Source organism: Pantherophis guttatus, chromosome 2, assembly GCF_059756535.1.
Source record: "Pantherophis guttatus breed Tessera chromosome 2, ASM5975653v1, whole genome shotgun sequence".
Lineage (NCBI taxonomy): Eukaryota > Metazoa > Chordata > Lepidosauria > Squamata > Colubridae > Pantherophis > Pantherophis guttatus.
The window spans coordinates 247,670,675-247,690,860 of NC_142064.1; the positions used below are offsets into that span (position 1 = coordinate 247,670,675).

At 46.7% G+C, this 20,186-nt stretch overlaps 1 protein-coding gene across 1 annotated transcript in view; it reads left to right on the forward strand.

The window, feature by feature from the left end:
• Positions 1–11,823: 11,823 nt before the first annotated feature.
• The window catches only part of FAM107A (family with sequence similarity 107 member A), a 78,649-nt gene continuing 70,286 nt past the window's right edge, over positions 11,824–20,186 (forward strand). The window contains exon 1 of the mRNA XM_034408781.3: positions 11,824–12,312. Coding sequence (XP_034264672.1) covers positions 12,289–12,312 — 24 coding nt within the window. The 5' untranslated portion in view covers positions 11,824–12,288. The remainder of the gene's footprint in view (positions 12,313–20,186) is intronic.

Consider the following 20,186-nt stretch of genomic DNA (forward strand, 5'->3'; position numbering starts at 1 on the left):
AAATAGCTCACTTGTGATTCCATCCTATAGCTTTCTTTTGTATTTGAGGGGTAAAATATCATAAATTTTATTTGCAACAGGACTGTCAGAAAAAGCTGCTGCCCTGGCTTACCTCCCCCCTACTGACTGCTTCAGAGGCAAACATTTCTATACACTCTTCTAATTTCTCCAAGGATAAAGCAACAAGTTACAATTTCATCTTGTAACCAGCAGGTGGAAATCTTTCCTTAGGAAGAAATAGAAAGAAAGAAAATGTTGGAACTTTATAGTCACAGGCTAATTTCTTTAACTCCAGGGACCTCTTTTCCAAATGACAAATCCTGAAGGGACACACAAGTTCTAGCCCAAATAAGGCTCTTTCATGCCCCAATCATTCAAATATGCAATAATGCAGTCCATGCCTTTTATATTCAGATAAATGCATCTAATTTACATTTCTGTTTATAGCATATTTAAATGTTGCATTCCAGCCCCATATGTGGCAAATAGAATATCACCAGCTTGCTTTGCCCCATTTTTGACATGACTCACCATTATCCCTCTCCCCTGAAACCCTTCCTCTAACTACAATATCCATCTTCCAGATCATTAACACATTCCCCCAATTCTTCTATCAGAACATTTCTCTCATATCAAGTCCACTGCCTTTCCTCCTAGCACGTATTTTTCAGGAAATCTTCTAATATTCATTTCAGGACATAACTCATCACCATCACCATTTTCTCCTCCATAAATCCCTAATTCTGCTTTATTTCCAATAGTATGGATTGTGGTACTAGAAACTTTTCAGAAGAGGGAAAGAATCCAAGCTTCAGAAAGCAAGAATCTATCGGAATGGTGCATTCCTTAAATTTTGCAAAGAGGAAGATGTTATATTAAATCATGTCCCCCATGTATGAGCCTTTACACAACTTCATGGGGGTGTGGCTTAAGGTGTACCATTCTGACAAGTGATACAACTTCAAGGTTACACGAATCATCCTTTTAAATAACAGGGAAATTTCTCTATTTTTATATAGTGTATATCCTATATAATTTTTTTTTATTTTTATTTATTTTTATATGCCGCCCTTCTCCGGAGACTCAGGGCGGCTTACAACGTGTTAAGCCGCCCTGAGTCTATACTTTTGTATATTTTTATACAAAGTCAGCTTATTGCCCCCACAAACCGGGTCTCGGCTCCCCTAGGACTGTGTCCACGCTCAAAGAACACGCTTGAAGCTAAGCTGGTGTATCTTCATTTAATCGCGCTTACAGAAACCGGAATGCAAAGCTAGCAAAACAAAGACGCAGCTGTCACGCCCTTGCAAGCGAGTCCTTATATAGCTCCTTCCAGATTACCTTCAGCTGGAAGGTCTCGTACTTCCTCATTTCCTTCGGACGTACTGGGATGCCGTCACTTTTCTAGAGTGTTCTCAGAGTAGTAAGCTAATCCCACGCGACCCTATAAGGCACCCGTGCACATAAACGCCTACTCAGAAGCCTATTCCACCACCATCACCCATGTGGCTCAACCCCCCCCCTTCCAGCCGGGTATCCATGTTCTGCCGGTGCATGGACATGATGTCGAGTGCTTCTTGACGCTCGACAGGCGGCTCCCCCTACCAGGCGTCCGTCTAAGAGGAGGAGACAAAAAGAGATGATATTAATGGTCAGGTAAGGGATGTGGTTTCTGGGGGTTTGCTTTGTGGAACTTTCTCAGTAATCTAGGGGCGTTTATGTCTTTTACAGGTACCCAGGATGCTTCACTATCAGGATACCCTGTCCAGCGGACTAAATAGTATAACTGGCCTCTACGTAGTTTGGAATCGATGATGTCTTGTATTTCATAGTGGGCACCGGTTACCGGGCCAGGAGGTGGTTTTGGTGTTGCAGTGGGTGCAGTGGCCGGTTTTAACAAGCTAGAGTGGCATACCGGATGGGTCTTCCCCAATAAGGGGGGTAGTTTTAGCATGAATGTTACGGGGTTAATTACCCTAATGATAGGAAATGGGCCTATATATTTGGGTCCTAGTTTTTTACTTGGTAATCGTAGCTTTAAGTATTTTGTTGACAAATAAACCAGGTCTCCGATCTGAAAAGATGGACATGTAGCCCTCCTTTTGTCTGCCTGGTGCTTGTATTCATCGGCGGCCCGTGTCAAAGCGGTTTTTACGTGAGGCCACACAGCATTCACGTTAGTAGCCCAGTCATTGGGAGTCATAGGTTTTTGGAGGGAAAGGTCTAACTCCGGGATAGCAGGGAAGTCCCTCCCCATGACTACCCGGAACGGAGTAAATCCGGTACTCCGATGTACTGCGTTATTGTATGCCGTTTCAGCAAATAGAAGGTAATCAACCCAATCGTTTTGTTGGTAGGTAACGTAGGAGCGTAAGTATCGTTCTATCATGGCATTCGTGCATTCAGCAACACCGTTCGTACTAGGGTGATAGGCTGAACTAAGGCCCTGGGTGGACCCTATATCACGGAGAAACCCTCTCCAGAATCGGGCGGTGAATTGTACCCCTCTGTCTGATATTATCCTCTTAGGCACTCCATGCAAACGGTAAATATGTTGTAGGAATAAACGTACCAGGCGTCGGGCAGAGGGTAAGCCTTTACATGGAATAAAGTGGGCTTGCTTTGAGAAAAGATCGACTACTGTCCAAATAACGGTATAACCTCTGCTACTGGGAAGGTCTACAATGAAATCCATGGCTATTTCCTCCCATGGTCTGTTTGGTTCGGCTACGGTTTGTAATAAGCCCAGTGGCTTCCCTGGTTGTGGCTTGGATACCGCGCATGTGTGGCATCCCCGGACGTATTGGTCAATGTCTTTCCTCATTTTAGGCCACCAGAATTGTCTGCGCGTCAGATGTAGGGTTTTAAGGAACCCGAAGTGTCCGGCGGTTTTCCTATCATGGCACTGGAGTAACACTCGTTGTCTCAATGTTGCTGGAATATAGAGTTTATCTCCCCACCACGCTAGGCCATCACGGTGGGTCAGGGATGCTGCATTGTTTTGTGCCCATGCGTCCGTCCGAATGGCTTTCCGTAAAAGCGTGAGCCAATCCTCGGTCTGCGGGGCTGTCAATACATACGCTTTTAGGGGTGAGATTACTGCTTGTAAACCCTCATCTCGTTTACTGTGATATTGCGGCATCCGTGACAACGCATCCGCTAAAAACATTCCTCTAGCTGGCTTATACACGAGGGCAAAACGGAACCGCTGAAAATATTGTGCCCATCTCACCTGTTTTGGGGACAGTTTCCGAGGTGTTTGGAGGGCCTGTAGATTCTTGTGATCCGTCCAGACCTCGAACGGTATGGGATTGCCCTCCAGCAGGTGCCGCCATGTCTGTAACGCCCATTTTACGGCATAGGCCTCTTTCTCCCACACTGCCCAGTTCCTTTCTGCGGTTGTAAATTTTCGGGAGGTGTATGCACAAGGCCTTAACATACCGTTCGCATCTTTCTGCATTAGAATAGCTCCTACTGCCACGTCACTAGCATCCGCTTGTATTACGAACGGTTGTGACGTGTTAGGGTGTATCAATACGGGTTCAGTGGCAAAAGCCCGTTTAAGATTTTCAAAGGCCTGTTGGCATTCAGATGACCATTGTAGTTTGTATCCTGGCCTAGGTTTTTTCCCAGGGGCCACCACACCTTTTGTTCGCAATAGCTCCGTTAATGGTAACCCTGTTTTTGCAAAGGACGGAATGAAATGTCGATAAAAGTTTGCAAAACCTAAAAAACTTTGCAGTTGTTTACGGGTTTGCGGAGCTTTCCACTCTAAGACCGCAGCTACTTTCTTCGGGTCCATCTGGATACCAGTACGACTAATTCGAAAACCTAGATAATCGATCTCCTCCTGGTGGAACTCACCTTTTGAGAGTTTTACAAAAAGATGTGCGTCCAGCAACTTGGTCAGGACCTGTCTAACCAGCTGGACGTGTTCTTCCATTGTATCAGAGTAGATCAAAATGTCGTCCAGATAGACTAAGACGCCCCGATATAGGTGTTCATGTAAAATACCGTTTATAAGCTGCATAAACACCGCTGGTGCCCCTTGTAGACCGAAAGGCATCACCAGGAACTGGTAGCTGCCAAGGGGAGTGTTAAATGTGGTTTTCCACTCGTCTCCCTGACGTATCCGTACCCGATAATAGGCTTCGCGGAGGTCCAATTTCGTGAAGATTTTCCCTGACGCCAGGGTAGCCAACAAATCAGTTATCAGCGGCAGGGGGTACAACGGTTCTACGCAGACAGCATTCAATCCCCGGTAGTCAACACATAAACGTAAGCCGCCATCCTTCTTACCTCGAAAGAGGACGGGTGCCGCTAAATGCGAACGACTGGGACGAATAAAACCCCGGGCCAGGTTTTTAGCTATATACGTTCGCAATTCCTTCAGTTCCTGTGGTGTCATCGAGTACATACGGGGTTTTGGCAACCGGGCTCCGGGAAGTATTTCGATACCACAATCCGTATCCCGATGGGGGGGCAGGATGTCACATTCTTCCTCGCTAAATACTCGGGCGAGGTCATTATATGCTTGGGGGTATGTACCTTGCCTTGTTGTTTCTTGCTGGAGAGCCACCCTCTCTGTTGTACATGGCAGTCTGAGCCTACGATAACCCCCCTCCCACCATATGTGTGGTTCCCACCTGTCCAACCACGCGAGCCCAAGAATGATGGGTTCAATCATCTGGGTTACTACAATGAACCGGATCATTTCCTGATGGGCTCCTATTTGCAGGAATACGGGTTCTGTAACACTGGCGGTAGGTGTGCCTCCCAGGATGGACCCATCCATCTGCTCGAATTTAATGGGGGTACGAAGAGTCAGGATCCTAAGGCCCAAGCCCTCAGCTACCGACTGCCGCATAAGGCATCGAGTACAGCCTGTATCAATTAAGGCTTTTTGTTCACACACCTTCTTAGTGATAGGATGTCTAAGGGTCACTGGTATCAGGAAGGGGTGTACAGGGTCACTTACCATAGGATCCTGCAACTCATCTCCGTTGTCGCTTTCTTCGGATGCGTCGGGGACACGAGCCGTCCCTGGCATGGTATTACTGGACCGGATTGTCGGTTCTAACGAGGGCGTCTGTGTGGCCGCCCTAGAGTGTTCTGGTGTTCGTAGGGATCGGTCACGTGGCGTGGTAGTCGGAACGGATGGCCGGGGAGTTGACAGTCGCGGGGCTGCGACGGGGCAGTCCGCAGCTCTATGACCCTCTTGGTTGCATCGAAAGCACCGGAACGGGCGTCTGTTCGCCTCGGTAGCGGTCGGCCCGTATGCCGGGGTTCCTCTAAACGCCCCGCGGTCACTGGATCTGCCACCTGGACCACGACGGGACTGGAACGGTGGTGTGTTCCGAGGCCTGAATTCTCGTAAACCAACGTCTAGGCTCACCGCTGCCTTGTACCATTCGGACAATCGTGGGCCTAGACCCCGGTATACACAGGCCTGTTTTATTTCTCTATCTAGCCCTGCCTGGAATTGGTGGATAAGTAATCGCTCTGGCCACGAATGGAGTTTTCCTGCCAGATTACGGAACTCCTTGACATAATCCTTGGCAGGGCGACCACGCTGTCGTAGGTTGACCAATTCACCTTCGATGACCTGGGTCCGAGTTTCATCCTCGAACCTATTGCGTAATGCTTCAAGGAACAGGCCCAGATCCGTTAACTCGCGGGCGTGTTCACTATGTAAATCGGCGACCCATTCAGCTGCCTCCCCCGTTAGCACTGCTGTGACCGCCACGACCATGGACCACTACGAAGGATATAATCTGCCATAAAGGTCCATATGGCTTATTACCTGACTCAGGAACAGTGCCACCTTTCCTGCAGTTCCATCAAATGCAGCCTGCACAGGCGGTAATCCCCAGGGATGTTGCTGGAGGGGGGGTGCCCAGGGACCGTGGCCCCATGCCGGTAGCGGGTCTCTGTAACGCTGTTGTGGTGGCCTATCTCCTGTGCCGGGTAGCTGTCGAGGGGCGTCTCTCACGGGATCTATTCTCCTCTCTCTCCCGGGCTGTGTAGCAGCACCAGGAGTTGCGTGGCTGCCCTCGCCCCCACCGTATGAAGGGACAGCCTGTCTCCGCTCTCCACTCACCCAGCGTTGTTCACGCCCCTCCAACTTCAGCTTCGGGCTGGCAAGGCGGAATTTGCTGTCAGAACTCCCACCCGCCGTACCGCCTCCCGACCAGGAGGTGGCGCCCTCCATGCTGGGCGCCCATGGCTGCCAGGAGAGCGCGTCGCGAAAGCTCGCCTCGCCAAAACGGTCGCGTAGGATCTCTAGGGTGGAAGGCCCCGGGCCAGTGGAGTGGCTCCATTCCCCTTCCTCGTCTTCCAGCCATCGCCGTTCCCTCCAATCCCGGAACTGGGAACCGGCATAGGGCGGGGTTTGAAGACGCATCCCACCTGTCTCTGGGCCGGGCGTCTCCCGGGCATTGCGTTCGCGTTCCTTTCGTTCACTAGGGGCGCCTTCGACCCCGGGCTCATGCTGTTTCGGCCGCACCACCGGCGGGCTGGCCGCCCCATCCATCCCGGCGTCAGCCTCCTCCTCCGCTTCGTCCACGGTCTCCGCTGTATCCTCTGGCAGCACGTCGGCCGCTACGCCCTCTGCCATCCCGTTTCTTCCTTTACGGGGGGGGGGGCTCCAAAACGGCTTGTGAAAAGGGAGAGCTGCGTCTTCCTCTCGGCTCCCCTAGGACTGTGTCCACGCTCAAAGAACACGCTTGAAGCTAAGCTGGTGTATCTTCATTTAATCGTGGCAATCAGCGCTTACAGAAACCGGAATGCAAAGCTAGCAAAACAAAGACGCAGCTGTCACGCCCTTGCAAGCGAGTCCTTATATAGCTCCTTCCAGATTACCTTCAGCTGGAAGGTCTCGTACTTCCTCATTTCCTTCGGACGTACTGGGATGCCGTCACTTTTCTAGAGTGTTCTCAGAGTAGTAAGCTAATCCCACGCGACCCTATAAGGCACCCGTGCACATAAACGCCTACTCGGAAGCCTATTCCACCACCATCACCCATGTGGCTCAACCCCCCCCCCCTTCCAGCCGGGTATCCATGTTCTGCCGGTGCATGGACATGATGTCGAGTGCTTCTTGACGCTCGACACCGGGTCCTCATTTTACCCACCTTAGAAAGGATGGAAGGCTGAGTCGACCTTGAGCCTGGTGAGAATTGAACTCGCAGTAATTGCAGGCAGCTGGATGTTAAATGCTGCCTTAGTAGGAGGCATTAGCCTCCTACGCCACTCAAGCTCCATAATGGTTTTTGTTATACCAATCCTGAAGAGGCAATCTGACAATTCCCAGTAAGGATAAAAATTGTCACATGCCACTTTCTAGCAGTCAATATATGGAAAGGGAAGAGGGAATAACCTTGAAGGACAGGAAGAAGGCAATGGTTAGAGATAATAGGGATTTGAGCCCTGGCCAAGAAAGCATCTTGAAAAAAACATCTCATACAAGGCTCTCCCTACTTCACATGAAGATAAAGAGGGAAGAAGCACATTCAGAATTTTAAGAGTCTTACTATAGCTGTTACATCGAAAGTAATCCCGACCTACGGAATATGGCATTGGGTTCTTAGTCTGATCTAGCTTTTAGGGTTGACAATACAATAGGAAAGCAAAAATATCAGCAGAAGGGGGAAACCAAGATTTAGGCACAGATGAACCAAAGAGGCACTTAACTTGCCCAACTGCTCCTCTGGATCGACCTATTGAAGGCATAAATTATTTGCAGCTATTCTAAGGCTTGATGCAATTGATTCAAAGCCCTCTGCCCTCCCAAGTCTTCTATAATAAAAGATACCAGGTGTGGCTGTTTGATACCACTATAAGTGGTTCCTGGTGGATCCCAAAGGTGCTTTTTCAGGAGGCAACTGGACTTTCTTGTTTTTTTTCTTTGAAGTCATTTCACTTCTCATCCAAGAAGCATCTTGAGGTCTGACAGGATAATGGGGAATGGAAGGATTTATATGCCTTGCAGACAGCTGGTAATTTGCATCCTTTTAGAGGGTTGTTGAAGCACTTGGAGGTTTATCTGTGTCCTCAGGGTTTCCAGAGTATCTGTGACCTCAGGGTCACCAGAGTAGTGCTGAGACTGGGAATCTCTACAGACTTCCTGGTGGATGTTTTCCTTGCTGCCTGTCAAATCATCAGCACCTTTTTTAATATCAGTTGGAAATGTAGTATTTGTTAAATCTAAAACAGGAACAGAACCATGAACCTGAGCAGAAAAGAGCAAAGCATCAACAATGTCTATCTAGGTTGTTCTATAGGAAGGAGGAAAATTATATAATGGGCTTTATTTACCTTTCTGGGGCCTTCCTGATCTGATCTTTCTTCAACTTCATATCATTTAGCTTTTGCCCGTAGCCTAGTATGGGTGTCGGCAACCCGTGGTTCTGGAGCCACATGCGGCTCTTTGGGCCCCTTGCTGTGGCTCCCTGCCAAACCGGATCCCACCAGTGGCTGGCCCTGTCCTGCCCCTTGCCCATCACCCTTACTCCTCGCCTGAGAAGGTGGTGAATGGAGGGAGGGGGGTGGAGGGAGGGAGGGAGGGAGGGAGAGAGAGAGAGAGAGAGGTTTCCCACAGAAAACACTGGGAGCCACAAAACCTGGGTAGGCGTGGCAGGGGGGTCATGTGATTGGGTGGGAGTGAGTGACATCAAGTTGGCCACGCCCACACAGATTTTGTGGCTCCAGGTGTTTTCTTTTCTGTGGGAAATGGGTCCAAATGGCTCTTTGAGTGTTTAAGGTTGCAGACCTTTGGGCTAGTAGGACAAAAACAGGCACTTCTCTTCCTTCCTCAATACTCTTTTGCTCCAATATGGATTAGAACCGCCTTCAGTTCTAATTAGAATTGCTATCCAAATGGGTAGGAGTTGCAAGTCCAGAACTCCTCACCATAATAGCAGAGGGACTTTAGGATTCTGTGGTACATCTGTCTCTTGACAGCCCTAATCTACATCATGATAATCCTGGGGTTCTGCTCCAATTGACTGTTTCTGGCTGGCTTTCCACAGGAAAATGGAAAGATTTGAAAAGCAACTGCAGCAAAATATACACTGGAGTTGCCTTTTCCGCTGGTGGTGTGCATGAGTGGGATTTTTTTTCTCAAAAGCTCTGTGTTCCTGCATTACCATGAGAAGGAGAGGGTTGCAATGGCCAACAGTCAATGCATTAAAATGCATCAAAAGGTACAGTGTGCAATCTAGGTTTTGTGTTGTTGGCTATAGAGCCAATGAAGTCAAGGCCTTTTCTTAGAACAGCATTTCAGAGAGTCTCCAGGTAAAGTCACTTCTAGCCAGATGGTTGTCTTCTAAAAAGATTATAAAGCTGACATTAAGCTATTTTCTCATCTCGAATATTATTTTCATGTTCTCAAAGACTGCTATAAAACTGGCATTGCATTCTTTGGCAAATCTAGTCTTTCCCCATTCTTGTTCCTGCTTTGGGCCCTCCCAGAAATCCAACATTTTGAAAGTATATCCAGTGCCTTTGATTCTACAAAGTGTCGGAGATTTATACAGTTGTTTGACTAAAATAACAAATATGGCCTTGTTCTGCGGTGACCAATTGGCCATTGCAGGGGTGGGTTCTAAAATTTTTTACTACCGGTTCTGTGGGCATGGTTTATTTTGTGGGCGTGGCATTTATTTTTGCAGGCACCGGTCTACCCATTTATTTTTGCAGGCACCGGTCTACTCATTTATTTTTGCAGGTACCGGTCTACTCATTTGTTTTCTTTTAACACTGATCAGCTGTAGGGCGGCCCTTTGAAGCCCCTCGGCAAGAGTTTAAACAGGTGTTTTCCCTCTAGCCAATCAGCTGGAACTCAGGAGGCAGCAATAGATTGGCCAAATAAAAGGTAAGAATAATGCAGGGGAGGCGGGGGGAAGGGGGGGGCGGGTGGTGTGGGGGGGGGCAGAACCGGTTCGGTGATGTCATATCGTCACCACTACCGGCTCGGCGGAACCGAGAGGAACCCACCACTGGGCCATTGGTGGTAAATGACAGTTTTGGGAAAGTGGAGGCTTAGGAGAAGATTGCTGCCATGGTATCAAGTCAGTGGTGGGTTGCTCCCGGTTCAGTCCAATTCTTGTGAACCGGTAGTAATGGCGGAGGGAGGCTCCGCCCACCCGCCCCAACGTCATCACTGACGAACTGCGCATACGCAGAAGCGTGCACGCTCCCATTGCGAACCGGTAGTAAAGGTAAGTGGAACCCACCCCTGTACCAAGTACTGCCTATAAACATCTTCTTCTGTCAAATCTATCCATTTACAATTTGTGAGGTAGATAGGATTAATGCGAGGGAGGGATAATAATGAATTGATCAAATGATTTGGGGATTGAAAGAGCCCTCTTTTCTTCCCTCCTTAATTTGAGCTATGACTGTAATAATGCCTGTGGTTGTCTCAAAAGTGCTTTTTTTTTTCAAGAAGCAACTTTCTGGTTTTTCTTTGAAGGTGTTTCACTTCTCATCAGTGGTGAGTTTCAAAAAATTCTATTACCAGTTCTGTGGGCGTGGCTCGGTAGGCGTGGTATGGCTTGGTGGGCGTGGCAGGGGAAGGATACTTTAAAATCTCCATTCCCTCCCCACTCCAAGGGAAGGTTACTGCAAAATCCCCATTTCCTCCTGATCAGCTGGGACTTGGGAGGCAGAGAATAGATGGGGGCTGGGCCAGTCAGAAGTGGTATTTCCACTACCGGTTCTCCGAACTACTCAAAATTTCCGCTACCGGTTCTCCAGAACTGGTCAGGACCTGCTGAAACCCACCTCTGCTTCTCATTCAAGAAGCTCAAGATGAAGAGTACAAGATTGAAACGTCTTCGAAGAAAAACCAGAAAGTCCAGTTGCCTCTTGAAAAAAAAAAAGCACCTGGATGACTGAGAGTCTCCATAGACAATGCTATGGTTAAAATCTGGCTTAATCAATATGCTTTTTATCCTGGCACTGATAGCGTTACCTAGTTTGGGCAATGAAATGTCTGCAAGAAAACAATGAATCAAGGACTCCTTATTTCAACCCTGAGCTATGAATACTCTCGTTATGTTTTTATCCATCACACCACAAAAGTCATTATCACGTATCCCAGACAGGTAGATGAAATGTTAGAGACTGGGAGCAATAAGAGCAGTAGTGGGTTGCCCCCGGTTCAGACCGTTTTGCAAGAACTGGTAGTAAAACCGGTGGGAGGCTCCGCCCACCAATCCAGACATCATCAGGAAGCTTCTGTGCATATGCAGAAGCCCGCGCGGTCCCGTTATGAACTGGTAGTAAAGGTAAGTAGAACCCACCCCTGAATAAAAGGAATGAGTTTGTATCAAACTACAGTACATACAGAAGACCCTTACCCTGACGCTCCTTGGGGCCGTTTGCTCCACTGTGATGTTTTGCTACATTTCTATTGGGCAATGCCAGACTTTGGGCCTTTCTTTGAAAAAGGCTGGGGCAGAATATGAGGCCAGTTGGGAGTCCGAAATTCAGGCAGAGGCATACAGGATGCATCAACAGCCTAGAGTCCATCCAGATTCCCTCCTCCTCTTTCTTCTTAAAGCAGCTCTTAGGGCTTTGATTTCCTTGCTGTTGTTTTTTTTTTCCCCCAAGGCTGCACTGAAGTGAGAAGCAGATTGGGGGCAGAGGGAGGGGAGAGGAGGAGGAGGAGGAGGAGGAGGGAAGGATGGCACAAATCCTTGATCAAGATAAAGGGCTCCCGCTGCTGCGGCCCAGCTGTGTGGCACAGGTTGGGTTCCTCCTCTGATCAGCTCTGCTCCCAGTGACATCTTGTTGTGTCAAGTCTGATTAATCTAATCTTCAAGAGGCTTTCACACACACACACACACACACACACACAAAGAGAGAGAGAGCTCTGTTAAGGAGATGGCCATCCCCAGCATGAAAGCTGCCTTTGTATGTAGCCCCAGGCAGCTTGCAAGCCAGTTGTTAGGTATATTCAAAAAATGAATTCTTTACATGCCAGGATCAGCAATCAAGGGGAAACTGCTTTGCTCGTCCCCTTGAACCTCTGGCTGCTATTTTCTGACCCTTCTTACGCGATGAGTAAATGGGAGTGCAAGGAGCTTCATAACATCACTCTCTGCAAGACCGAAGACCGGAGGCATCTCTCTGGAAAAAGTGCCCTGGACTTTTTGAACCTGGCAGAATAAGACAGTTCCATCTATAGAGCTGGTTGTTCTGGCTTTCTCACTCGTCCACATGCAACAAAAGCCTGGAGGGAAATTCAAACTGTTGCAGGGGAAGAAGTGAACTACTAAAATCATGGGTGCAGCTCAAGGGAAAAAGGTAAAGATTTTCTATTTTGCATTTGGAGGTGGGTAAGAAGACAGCGGGGGGGGGGGAATTGGGTTGGATTCATCCACTGAAATGGGTCAACTCGTGATAGAGAGTTTAACCAAAGGGGGCAAAAAGCAGATCTGGTAGGCTGGAAGCAATGAAAGGGATACAATAAGAATTACTGGAATATTGGATATCATTGGGGATCCATTTTGAAAAGCTCGTTAGAGATATTCTTAATGAATGCCTGCTAAGAAAATTACTTTGCTCCCAATAAGACACCCAACTAACATAGTCATATGCACTTTAATGAACTGGAACCCTGTAAGATTTTTATCTTATTCCCTGTGGCTAAATATGGTAGAAAACAGGAAAATCTGGGGAAGGGAATATTCTCCACTAAACTTAAGCTTCTCTAACATATCCCGGTATGATTCTGAAAATTATTTTTAATACATTTACACTGGTAATTCACAATTACATTGTACAATAAGGGAAAAGGGAGGAGTAGAAAGAGGAAGGTGAACTCAAGTGCACCTCCTAAGAGTACTTAAATGGGCTGTTCTAGGAAAGGAAAAGTCAAGTGGCACTTAGTCCCACTTCTACTTCCATTGGAATCTGGTCAAGTGGCTGCTAATGGAAAGAGTCCTTGGAAGGGAGGAGTTACCAGCTGCTTTTCTCCAAGCCAATCTGTGGTTCTATCCAATCTGAAGCTTGGAATGTCATATTAATTGGGCCACCTCCCCACTTCTCAAAATTGGAAGGAGTTGCAGGGGAAGCTCTCATTCAAGGGTGTCAAACTCAAGGCTCGCGGACTGGATCTGGCCCATGGAGTGCTTAGATCTGGCCCGTGGAGCCACCCTCAAAACAGTGAAGGACTGGCCTGCGGTGCCTCTGCCAGCAAAAACCATTTGCAGGAGGCCATCACAGCCGAAAACGGAGTTTGTGAGGGCCGCGCGCAGCCCTCCAGAGCGCTGTTTTCACTTGCAGAGGGTTGCAGGAGGCCATCTCAGCTGAAAACAGAGTTCAGGAGCCCATTTTCGCTGGCAGAGCACTTGGGCCCCACAGGCGCCCCCAACACAATTGACATTGATCTGGCCCCGCCCACCCCAGCCACGCCCACCCCGGCCTCCCAAGATCAAACACAATCCTGATGTGGCCCTCAATGAGATCGAGTTTGACACCTCTGCTCTAATTAGTTTCCTTTGAACAAAAAACCACTCAGACCATCACATTCACCTTATTCAGTATTCAGATTATCACAAAGGGATCATTTTGTTCAACAAACCCTGAATATTCCCACACCTCTATGAATTCTTCCCTCATCACTATTTTCATTTTAGCTTTCTTCTTGATTGACCTGTCCCTCCTTGTCATCCTTGGCTCTTCTAACATCACAAGGTTGAAATTGAGAGAGAGAGAGAGAGAGAGAGAGAGAGAGAGAGAGAGAGAGAGAGAGAGAGAGAGAGAGAGAGAGAGAGAGAGAGTGTGTATTTCCTAGCTGGACAACTCTAAAGTCAGAATAGCCATATGCCTTGTCCTAGTAAAGATAGAGTTGAGTTGAGTTGAAGCTTTGACCTGAGCACCAAGGTGCTCTAATATGAAGCTGTGGCAAAGACACTTTTCATATTTTATAATGCAGTGTAGGACAGTAGTTTCAACCCACAAAAGATAGGAAAGTGTTGCAACATTTAATGAAACATACCTTGCAGTCCCAGAAAATCAAATTATTCCTCAGTATCCTGAGAATTGGCATTTGGAAATCACCTTCAAATGTCAGTTTGTCCCTATAGTCTAAACCCATGATGGCAAACCTATGACACGCATGCCACAGGTGGCACGCGGAGCCATATCTGTGGACATGCGAGCGTTGCCCTAGCTCAGCTCCAATGCACATCCGTGTGCTCGCCAGCTGATTTTCAGGCCTTCCGGTCCCACCAGAAGTCGGGAAATGGGCCATTTCCAGCCTCCGGAGGGCCTCCGGGGGATGGGGAAGGCTGTTTTCGCCCTCCCCAGGTTCCTAAAAAGCCTCTGGAGCTTGGGAAGGATGAAAAACGGGCCTACCGGGTCCACCGTGCCATCACTTGCCAAAAGTGGGGGGAGCGCGGGGGTACCACACGCATGCGCGGGACTCATTGAATTATGGGTGTGGGCACGGATGTGCATGACACCCACCCCCCCCACCCCATGTTCTCCCCGCTTTTGGCATGCGACAGGAAAAAGGTTAGCCATCACTGGTCTAGACTGATGCATTCTGACCTGCAACAGTCCTCCAGGTTTTCAAGTAGAATTTTAGAATAACAAGAGCTGGAAGGGATCTTGGAGGTCTTCTAGTCCAACCCCCTGCTTAGGCAAGAAACCCTACACCACTTCAGACAAATGGTTATCTAATCTCTTCTTTAAAACTTCCAGTGTTGGAGCATTCACAACTTCTGGAGGCAAGTTGTTCCACTGATTAATTGTTCTCACTGTCAGGAAATTTCTCCTTAGTTCTAAGCTGCTTCTCTCCTTGATTAGTTTCCACCCATTGCTTCTTCTCCTGCCCTCCAAAGGTGCTTTGGGGAATAGCTTGACTAGATAGTTTTCCACCAGGCTTTTAAAACTAAAAGTACAAGAGTTTGAATCTATGGCCAGCAAAATACAAAGGAAAAGTTTTGGAATTAAGGTATGGCCCTTCCCTCCTATTTGGATGTTAAAATGCCTCCTTGCTTCCCCCCTCCTCCCCTCCCCCCCAATCCTGCCAAGAGTCCTAGGGCACCTTGGAGACAATGACAGAGAACATCTTACATCTTGATTATGTGATTCATGTAAGTTTCTGCTGTTTTCCAGCAAGAGCTCTTCCCTATCTCTCTCTCTCTCTCTCTCCCTCTCTCTCTCTCTCTCTCTCCCTCCCTTCCTCCCTCCCTCCCTCCCTCCGTCCCTCCCTCTCCCTTTCCCCCTCCCTCCCTCCCAGGAGTGGGTTCTACTACCTTTACTACGGTTCGCAATGGGATCACGCATCAGTGGTAGGTTTCAAAAAATTTTACTACCGGTTCTGTGGGCGTGGCTTGGTGGGCATGGCATGGCTTGGTGGGCATGGCAGGGGAAGGATACTGTAAAATCTCCATTCCCACCCCACTCCTAAGGGAAGGTCACTGCAAAATCCCCATTTCCTCCCAATCAGCTGAGACTTCGGAGGCAGAGAATAAATGGGGGCGAGGCCAGTCAGAATTTTTACTACCAGTTCTCTGAACTACTCAACTACTTTCCACTATTGGTCCTCCAGAACTGATCAGAACCTGCTGAAACCCACCACTGCTGCGCAAGCGCAGAAGCTTCTGCGCATGCACAGATCATCTATGATGACGTCGTGGCGGGTGGGCGGAGCCTCCCACTGGTTTTACTACCGGTTCTATAGAACCGGACTGAACCAGGAGCAATCCACCACTGCTCCCTTCCCCTCTCCCTCTCCCTCTCAGAAAACAAAGAAAGCTTCCTGCAGTCTATTCCAGTTCTGATTTCTCCTTTAAATTTCTCCTGTTTGCCCTTTCCCTTCATCCAGCCTCCCTCTCTCCTATCTGAGGGAGAGAGTTATTTTAAACCAAAGCCTATTAGTTTGGCCAGCTTGCCGCCTAATCTAATCTAATCCATTGTCTGGTGTCTTCCTTCTTGTTTACAATTCTTGCCTGTCGAGGACTAGAAAGCTTTAGGCATCAAAAGCCCAGAACTGCTTCAGCCTTCTGTGATGCACCCCAAAAAGCAGGGGTGGACAACCCCTTTAACAAGGGCCACATTTTACTTTGAGGGAGAGAAAAGTGTAACATTGATTGTGGTGATGTGGGCAGAGTGGGCAGGACCATGTCACAAAACTACACAGAGGTAGAATGTTCTTTGTGGGATATTGACCTTTTTGTCTTCGTTCGTGATGTTTCTTTGTTAACTATATAAAGCCACAAAAGCTGTTTTAGATTGTACAGGATGTCTCAGGGGGGAAATGCTACTGGTTCGGACTGGTTCTGCTGAACTGGTAGCGACGGCGGTGGATGGTTCGGAGAACTGGTAGCAGCAGCAGTATGAGGCTCCGCCCACCCACCCTGTCATCGTTACTTCCTGGTTTTAACCAGGAAGTAACCTGTTTTTTACCCTCTGTGCATGCACAGAAGGGTTTGTGCATGCACAGAGGGTCCAAGCGCGCAAATGTCATGTACACTTCCGAACCGGTAGGGAAGGTAAATAGATTTCACCCCTGGGATGTCTTCTATATTTTCAACCTTGAAATGGAAGAAAACCATACCCTACCTTTGGGACAACTAAGGTATTTGAAAGACCCAGATAAATGCCCAGGAATAAAATGTTCTAACCGGGTATTTATATGAACGTGTAGAAAATTGAATCCATTTTTTTTGCTGTTGGCATTGTAATTTATAATGAGGCTCTAAGAAGGATGCCTCTACTAAAAATATATTTAACATCATATACATTTGTTTAAAGTAGTGTGAAGGAATAAAAATAGATCTTTTAAAATAAAAGTCAGGCTCAGAGTTAAATTCAACTTAATCACATTTATCTTACTCTAAGTACTCAAACAAGTTCTAGCTCATTTGTCTAGATAAGCTTTTATTTGTGTTAGAGTAGAGTTTTATCCGGAGCTCAGCGTGTTTGATTACAAAAGGGATCAAAATACCAAAATATTGACCTGGAATTAGATGATCTTATATTATTTGAAGGTCAAAACATTACTATGAATTGGGACTGGAAGCAAATTGATAATCAATGCAAATGTAATAAATTAGAGTAACTTGCATTGTACAAAAGTATCAGGGAATTGACTGAATGTTACTTTTGGACAAATTATTTGTAGGCCTTTTAAAATTGGGATAATTCTTCAAAGGCAAACTAAGGATGGGATGGGATGGGATGGGATGGGATGGGATGGGATGGGATGGGATGGGATGGGATAGGATAGGATATTCTTTATTGGCCAAGTGTGATTGGACACACAAGGAATTTGTCTCTGGTGCATAAGCTCTCAGAGTACATACAAACAGCAAAGTAATATAATCAGAAGATACCAGTAAAGGAAGATAAGAGGAAAGATTAGAAGGATACAACACTACTAATGGGTAAATATCCTTAGACATAAGACAATGCTACAGAAATTAGGTGTGCAGCAGAGTGTTGGCACAAGGGGAAAAACTATCTCTGTGTCTAGTTATTTTGGCATATATAAAGCACATGACCTAAATTCAGTTTTGCCTATCATGATGCTCTCCAGAAGCATTTACATGTTTCAGAATCTAAAACTATTAGCTATAATGGCTACAGATTCTATGTGTTTTCGTGCCCTCTGGTGAGGACCAACCTTTAAAGTCTCATAAGACCATATTAATATCCCATCTGCTTCTGATTCTTAATGTGATTCTGGGTAGGTCATATCCAATAGGGATATATGACCTTCTCTACATTTGGTAAGACATCAAAAGTATTTGTCCCTCAAGCACCAAACTGCCACATATACCATCTGTAGAACTTCAGAAATAATTTAACTCCATGACCCAAAATCTCACAAAAATTTTAGCACTCCTACATGAGATCAGATTTTAGCAATCTCGTGCAAGACCTTGAGGTCTCATTTAAGATCATGCTGGATCTCAGGGAGGAGAGTGACAGAATCTCACAAGATTTTTGCTTATCCAGTATTCCTGGGGATGAATCAAACCATTTCTAGTTTTTCAGTCATACCTTTTCCATTGCAATTTCCTCTGAGGTACTTATTCCACATTCTTTTTGCTTCTTCTCGATTTACGGTATCCCTTTATCAAGGGAGTTGGGAGAAAAAGATAGAGAGGCAGAATTCATGCAAGCAAGCAGAACACAATATATGATTCTAGCAGAACAGAGGAAAGCTTTATAACATCTGAAGGAAAGGCCTCTTTCCATTCAAAGGAGGAGGTTAATGGCAATGTCCAATGTTCCCAGGGGCGAGCATATTACGCTAGCCACTTAGACAGTTCAGCCATATGTTTTCTGCCAGAGAAATGGGAAAGATGCCCTAACTAAAAACTAGACCCCTCCAGGTTTCTCCATTCCCCTCGCTTTTATCTATTCCTCTTCTTCAAGGCAAAGATTGACCCTGAAAATAATGTCTCCCCCATAACTGAGATGGGAAGGTAGGTTCATTCATAATTAATTTTCAGCTAGTGTAGAAGAGTTTGGCTCTCCCTGGTTGAGCATTTAACACAATGCAAATATTATTTCCGTGGCCTAGCAACAGGTAAGGCCAGCAGCAGCAGCTGGGCAACCTGGGCAGCTGCCCAGACTTATTAGGCTGTGAAGAGGCCTGTTCCAGCAGCCACTGCCAGCCAAGGGGAACCAAGAGAGGGCTAAGTTTTGTCCTTTTCTCTAGGCTTTTAATTGCAGGAGGAGAGAAGCATTCATTGCTAGCTTCTTGAAGCATGAGGGCTTTGGATAGCCCTTAATGCAGGATGCTGGCAAGAAAAATATTGGATGCTGGCAAGCAAAACCAGGGGCATCAAGATGCTAAGCCCTACAAGTGACAATAGCCTTTCAATATGGGGCTGCATGTGTGCCCAAATCAGTACTGTGAACAAAGGAGGAGAAATTGAGAAGCTCTATCCAAGCAACCTATATCGCCTCATCATTAGATATAAGGAAGGTGGATGGGGATCATTCTTCTTGCTTCACCAGCTCTATCATTTCATAAACATTTGCAAGGTTGGATAGTTCTACTGGTGTAAGTTAGAATCCACCCCCTCCATGATATGGGGAAACTACGTGTACAGCACAGGCTCGTCCACATGGCTCCATCAATGTCCTTTCTTCTCATCCTTAACTTGGGAGGAAAATAAGTCAACAAGTTCATCGTACAGCTACTTCATACTGGCAAGAAGAGGCAATGTTGCAATTTCATGTTGTCCCTTCCCCTTCACCCCCAAAATCACATACTAAGATTAGGAAAAAAACCATCAGCCCACCAGCCCACCTTCTAAATGACAGAGGGATTCCAGGTACTTTTTACATCTTCACCTCTTGTACTCCATCAGCTAGCCACTTGGAAGAATATTATTATTATTATTATTATTATTATTATTATTATTATTATTATTATTATTATTATTTCTCCTCCTCCTCCTCCTCCTCCTCCTCCTCCTCCTCCTTCCCTCTCTCTCTCCCTGAAAGGGTCTATAGGTCAGTGCTGATTGATTGATGAATTGATTGCTTGTCACATGGTAACAATACTGACATGGTAAAAATATGTATTTTTCAAAGCTATGGTACTAAAGTCCCTTGCCAAACTATTTCTAACAATAGCCCTTATTGTTTTCAACATCTCCACCTAATATTCCAGCACTAGATGAAACAACTCCCTTGGATTTCAGCAAACCTGTTCTCCCAGATAAATTTATCTTACAAAAATCACTGTCTGGGTTGAAATGGGAAGGTTTCTGGCCAGTCAAATTAGATGCTTTCAAAAAAGAACAAATACCCCAGGGAAAGCTGATGCTGTATCTTTTGAGACTCTTTTTTTTATAGATGAACAGAGCTTTGCAGAGTAATGTGCGACCCTCCCGAGCTCCATTTTCGCTGGCAGAGGCACCACGGGCCAGTCCTTCACTGTTTCCATGGCAGCCCTGAGGGCCAGATCTAAGCACCCCAGGAACTGGATGCGGCCCACGGGCCTTGAATTTGACACCCCTGGTTTAAACTGATTGTGTTTCAACTATGGGCACTCAAAGGAGATGTAAATCCTGCACTAACAAGAAATCCAAATCCAAGCAAAAATGATTCTCAGAACTATTTAAGACAAGTATGTTGATTCCACCATGAGAGAAAATAATTGGACTTTGCTTTATAAGTAAAATGGGACAATATGGGCTTTTCCC